Source organism: Petaurus breviceps, unplaced genomic scaffold (assembly GCF_028583685.1).
Source record: "Petaurus breviceps papuanus isolate PSGF00001 unplaced genomic scaffold, PetGlider_PUasm1.0 126, whole genome shotgun sequence".
Taxonomy (NCBI): domain Eukaryota; kingdom Metazoa; phylum Chordata; class Mammalia; order Diprotodontia; family Petauridae; genus Petaurus; species Petaurus breviceps.
The window spans coordinates 80,948,564-80,954,917 of NW_027185655.1; the positions used below are offsets into that span (position 1 = coordinate 80,948,564).

Below are 6,354 nucleotides of genomic sequence, written 5' to 3' on the forward strand. Positions count from 1 at the left end.
AAATAGTAATAATTGAGAAGAAAACTGGAGTTGCCTCTTTCAATGCTCACTATCTTGATCTCGGCTTCATGTGCTATTGGAATTCCTTTCTGTGTAAATTAACTTAAATTGACAACATACATGTGTTACAGTATGACACTGTCAAAACTACAGAAGGGGTATTGTATACGACTGGCATATTTAGTTGATGGATATGTAAACTCAAATTAAAAAAAAATAATAATATCTCACTGAGGGCAGGGACAGCTTAATTTTTGTTTCTATATCACCATCACTTAACACAGATTCTGAAACATGGTAGGATATGGTCTGGACCTGTGATTTTAATGACAGAGAAGTCCCATATGAAGAATCTTCCTTTACCAAAGCATGTTGGCATATTCTTTGTAAATAAAAATCTGTAAGACTTACCTAAAAGCATTAGAGACTAAACCATTCAACCAGGCTTCAACAGCAAGAATGGGTGAGAGGTAGGATTTGAATCTAATTATTTCTGTCTCTGAGATTAACTCCCTTCCTACTATGCCAAGCTGGTTCTTAACACACAGTAGGAATTTCAAAAATGTGTTTTGATTAAGTAGTTGTTTGGCTTGAACAATTAACAAAATGAAGACTAGCATTTTATAGCACCTACTTCTTTCACTTAAAATATCTCACAACATATTTTTAATAACTTAACACTCCTACAAATCTGAAAATAGTATGCACATCTAATGGTTCATTATAACGATGACAGTACATTTTAATGAATTTGTTTTTTACTGATGTATTAATATATTTAGTACGTACGTGTCTTTCTAGCAGAATCTTCCACAAAGAGAGAAGAGATGTCTTCATCTACCCCTGCTTCATTCTTGGCGATACAGGTATATGCTCCTGTATCTTCATAGCGCACATTGCTGATGTGAACTTCACTGCCATTTGCTGAAAAAGAAAGGAAATGCAACTCGTAGACTATAATTTCATATTTGGTACAGTGTTTTCTGATTATACAGTCACACAGTTCTCTTAACTCATCCTAATTAAATGCTTTTCTTTCCTGAGTTTTGCACTAGAAAAATGTCAAATGATTCCAGAAGTATTCAAGTGGATAGTGAAGTTGACTATTATTCTATTTGCTGATGACAGGAATGTAGAATTTCCATTCCACTCTCTTCTTGGATCTTTGAGCTTATTTTAGACTATATATCGAATATATGAAGAAAATTGAAGTGGTAAATCAAAATCTTTCTGTACATGCTATTTTGTTATCTTTTCTTACCACTTGGTAAAATTATTGAGTTAATGCAAGCAATTACATATCTTTTTAATGAGATTCTTTTTCAATATCATAAACGAGACAAAAGTATTTCTAAGATGCATGCAATAAATTTAGCTCAATTTGCATAACCACAAGGGTTATCAGGAACAAGTTTTGGGAACAGAACAACATACTCAAATACAAGGGAATTATGGTGAGTCCACTGTCGAATGCATCATCATTATATAGTCCTGCTGATGACAATATATTGCATTCATTCTGGATCATATTGTACCCTAATTTATCCTTGAAGAAATTCCCAACTACTATAGTTAACTGTGATTTCCCTAAATTTGACCACTGAGGCACAGAAAAAAAGAGTAAAGTTCTTTAACTCCTTTCCTCTATAACTCAGAGCTGCAATATTTGCCCCACATATTATGTCCTTCTTCCCTCAGGTGTCAAAAGAAGTCCTTTCCAAAGCCAAGCCTACCTTTACTTATCTATACTCTTGAGTTCATCCATTCTCATATAAAACTATGTAGCAAAATTATCCAAGAAAATTAGGCAGGATCTCAATATTAACTTTGTACTTGAGCTCATGGATCACATATACATTACTAAATGTACCTTGAAGAGTTAACTGTTTAGATAGTTTTGGAGCAATGTCAATTCCATTCTTCAGCCAACTAAGCTGTGGTTTGGGTATTCCATCTGCATGGCAGCGGAGACTAGCTGTTACACCTGGTTCTCTGGCCTGGCTCTCTGGATACACACGGATAACCGGTGGAACTGAAAAGTGAAAACAAGTGAAAATTGAGTGAGTGCTAAAATAATTTAGTGATATAATATGGCACTGCCAGCATGTCTATTGTAATTCAACTTTTAATTCTGTCACTTAGGAAATGTGTTGTGTTTTAGTCATGTCTAAGTTTACATGACCCTATTTGGGATTTTCTAGACAAAGATACTGGAGTGGTTTTTTATTTGCTTCCCCAGCTCATTTTATAGATGAGGAAATTGAGGCATAGTTAAATGACTTGCCCAGGGTCATATAGTCAGTAAGTGTCTGAGGCTAGATATGAATTCAAGAAAATGAACCTTCCTGAGTCCAGATTGGCCATTCTATCTATTATAACACCTAACTGTCTCACATACATTACAAAACAGTGAAACATAATGGAGATGATATGAATATCATTATTGAACAACATTACAAAACCCTAAATTGAGTCAATCATATAGTGTTCTTATAATTTCCTTGGTGATCATTCACAAATTAAAATGTAAACACATATGCAGGGAAGTTATATGGATCTTAAATATACCTCATTGAAATCACATCAACCTTTTTCCACAATATATTTTCTATATAATAATCTAACAGGTACAAATTTTATCTCACAATTATCATCAAAACAAAAAAAAGCACAAATGATTATACATAATCCATTTAAAATATTCAAATACACAATCTTTCTATCCAAAAGTTCCATATATTTTGTAAATAGATATCTCTAGGTTCCAAATGAAGTAGTATTTAGAAAACTTAAAGTGACTATATTAGCAACATTTGCTAAAATATTATCATCACTACACATGATACAAAATGTGGAAACCATAGATAAGTAACATGAAATTTTTTTTTAAAGTCCAAAATATATAATTCTACCAACTTTAGAGATCTCATTCATTTTCTTAGGTAAAATAGTAACTCCTGTTCCATGGAAGAAGGAACAATTATTTTTATATCTTACCAGAAATTTAGTGGCATCACTACTCAGCAATAATAGGTAATATTGTGATAAGTTTCACAGAAAGAACATATTGTCTGCCATGGACAAATAGCATTCAATAAATTGCAAAACAGGACAATAAAATCTTAGAATAAAAATAAAATGACATCTATGTATATTTATGGATACAAAAAGTAAAGAAATAATAATAATATGCTTATATACAATTCATTTCAATTCAACTAATATTTATTAAATGCAAAGAGAAAACCTGAAGATGTCTCACTAGCCTCTACTTATCAGTTTGCTATTAAAATATGAGAAATACTTAGTATTTTCTTTAATTTTTTCTGTCATATATTGTACTTTGCATATCCATACACAATTACATATATGTTCCATTTCACTCATCAACCCATTTTCAGTGTGTATGAATACAAATAAACACAAATGCATGTGCATACATAGGCATACTTGTACAGTCCTTTAACTGTCTTCTTCCTTTTCATGGGCCTCCATCTATTACCTACTCCCTTTTCCATTATCCTCTATCTACTGTCATTTACAGAGGGTATTTTAAAACACCAAGCTGCATTTTGTTTCTGCCCTGCGTATCTGTTATCACACATTCAATTCTTTCACTACTCTCTAAATCACAAGTATCAAGTATCATTATATTGTTTTTATAAAAAAAAACTTCCCTCAAATATGTAATTTTTCTTTAAGTCTATATGTGTTTTACTTTCTTTTGTGAATGAAGGAGTGTTAATAAACATAATTCTTTGACCATGAGTGCTTGTATATGTGTGTTTTTAAGTCGGATTCATATACCTAAATCTTTGTATTATTTATAAAATTAGAGTATTGATAGGGATATCAGAGGGACACCTAGCCCAACAAATAAAGGAAGAAATTACATAATAAATATGCAAAATATCTTTGTCCAGTCTCTGTTTGAAAACCTCTAGGGAAAACAACTTCCAGTCAAGCAAACTGTCTTCTTTTGGACAGCTCTAAGGGTTAATGAGGTTTTAATTTGCTTATTTCCTGACCTCCAGTCTAACCTGGAGTCTTTGCAACTTCCAGTTGTTGCTTCCATAGTTTTCTTCCCTATAGAGTAAAAACAACAAATCTGTACCTCTTCTTCATAACAGTCTTTTAAACTCTTGAAGAAATGAAACCAAAATTAGAGGCAGCAAGTCAACCAAACTCTCACAATATTCCCCTCCAAAGAAAGTTGAACATAATACCTCAAACCATAATTTGGAAAAGCAGAACCAGCAAAAGTTCAGGTTCAGATATTTTTCAGGTATAAAACAAAAAAACATAGGAGAGCAATAGGAGACAGACATCTTTGGCTTGGGGGGAAGGGGACGTCTTTTTTAGAATTCACTTGGGGCAGTAAATGTGTCCTCAACAGCAGCAGCAGCAGCTTTGGGAGCTGTCACAGCAGAGATGGGGGTGCAATTAATAGCATACAACAAGTCATAAAGAGACTACAGGGGACCCTTTCCTGATACTACATACAGTGGCACTGACTGGCAACTCTATTATTCATATGCAGTTGGGGGTCACAGCACCAATGCAGAGAGAAACATTGGTGGTTGATCAAATAGAGCAAAGACCCTGACAACATTACCAAAGCAAAGATGAGAACTAGTACTTGTGGCTGCAAGAGATCAAGGGCCATTCCTGGCTAAATACCACAGTACAGATGAGGAGGGCAATAACCAAGCCTCTACTCTACAGGATCACAACACCTTGGAAGCATCAAAAATATGTAAACCCTCAGAAGTAGTTACATAAACAACAGCACACATACAGAAAATCCCTGAAGTTAGGGATGATGCCTTCTCACCCCAAGGTGAACAGAGAGCAATTTTTACATAAAATTCAAAATAGACTGGGAAAATGGGGAAATAATGAAAAAGAACTTAAACATAAAAAGCTACTGAAGTGACAGGAAATACCAAGATATATACTCAAAGTAAGACAACAATGGGGAACAGTTACAAGCAAAACCTTAATTTAAAAGAAAAAAAAAGATAATAGTATACAAGCCCAAAAAGAACTCCTGAAAGAGTTAAAAAAAACAATTAGTGTGAAAGAGGAAAATTGTGAAAATAAATGAGTTATGAAGGAAAATTAGTAAAAGACAATTATCAGCTTCATTAAAAAATACAGAAACTTACTTAAAAACGGAATTGGCATAATAGTAAATAAGGAACAAAAATACACGAAGACAAAAAAAAATTTTTTTTAGAATTTAGAATAGGCCAAATGGAAAAGGAGATACAAAAAATCACTGAAGAAAATTATTTCTTAAAAATTAAAATTGGGTAAATGAAAGATAATGAATGAATCATAAACATTAACAAACAAACAACCATAGCTACAAGATTGAAAAATAAAACAGAATATGTGAAAAAATATATGAAAAAGATCATGTGACCTGTAAAAAATGAAAAAAGAATTTAAGAATTTTTGGACTTTGAGAATTATTGGACTACCTGAATGAGCTTAGACATAATATTTCAAGAAATTATAAAGAACACTGCCCACATATATAAAATTCAAAGGGTAAAATTAAAATAAAATAGAAAAATCTACCTATTACCTCCTAGAAGAGATCCCAATGAAAATTCCCAGAAAAGTTATAATCAAATTTAAGAGATCCCAGAGGTAAGAGAAAAATATTGCTAGCAGGCAAAAAGAAACAATTCAAATATGGGCCTACACTCAGGATCACATGAGTTTTCAAGTTTCCATGGACAAGGAGCAGAAGTCTTGGACTATGATATGCTATGAGGAAAAATAACTATAATTACAACCAAGAATAACCTGTCTGGCAAAATATAGTATAACACTTCAGGAACAAAAATGAATAATTTATGAAATGAAGGACTTTTAAGCATTTCTGAAGAAAAGAAAAGAATATCAGATTTGATAATAAAATACTGTTTCCAACCCTCTAAGAGAAAATGATATATATGAATGTTTATAATTTATTGTTATTAGGACAGTTAAAATGAATTTTCATTAAAAAAGGACATGCCTGTAAGGCAAATATGTTGGAAGGATATAGAAAAATAAAAATGAAGTGGAGAAAAAGGTATGTACTAGGAGAAGGGAAAAGGAAAAGATAGAATGGGGGAAATTATTTCCCACACAAAAGAGACAAGCAAAGAAGAGTGTTCCTAGTGGAGGACAAATGGAAGACGGTAGACAATGGTTGAACTTCACTGGATTAGTTCAAAGAGGAAAGCATCCACACACATATACATTTATATGTATATACACACACAGTTGTGCATATAAATCTAATTTAAATAATAGAGAAATGATAAGGAAAATGAATAAGTGAAAGGAAAGGGACAA

General features: G+C 32.5%; 1 protein-coding gene across 1 annotated transcript in view; it reads right to left on the minus strand.

The window, feature by feature from the left end:
- FSTL5 (follistatin like 5) overlaps positions 1 to 6,354 on the minus strand; it is a 1,185,743-nt gene that overhangs the window by 190,353 nt on the left and 989,036 nt on the right. Inside the window, exons 9-10 of the mRNA XM_069097493.1 lie at positions 1,871 to 2,032; positions 790 to 924 (exon numbers count right to left, since the gene is read on the minus strand). Coding sequence (XP_068953594.1) covers positions 790 to 924; positions 1,871 to 2,032 — 297 coding nt within the window. The remainder of the gene's footprint in view (positions 1 to 789; positions 925 to 1,870; positions 2,033 to 6,354) is intronic.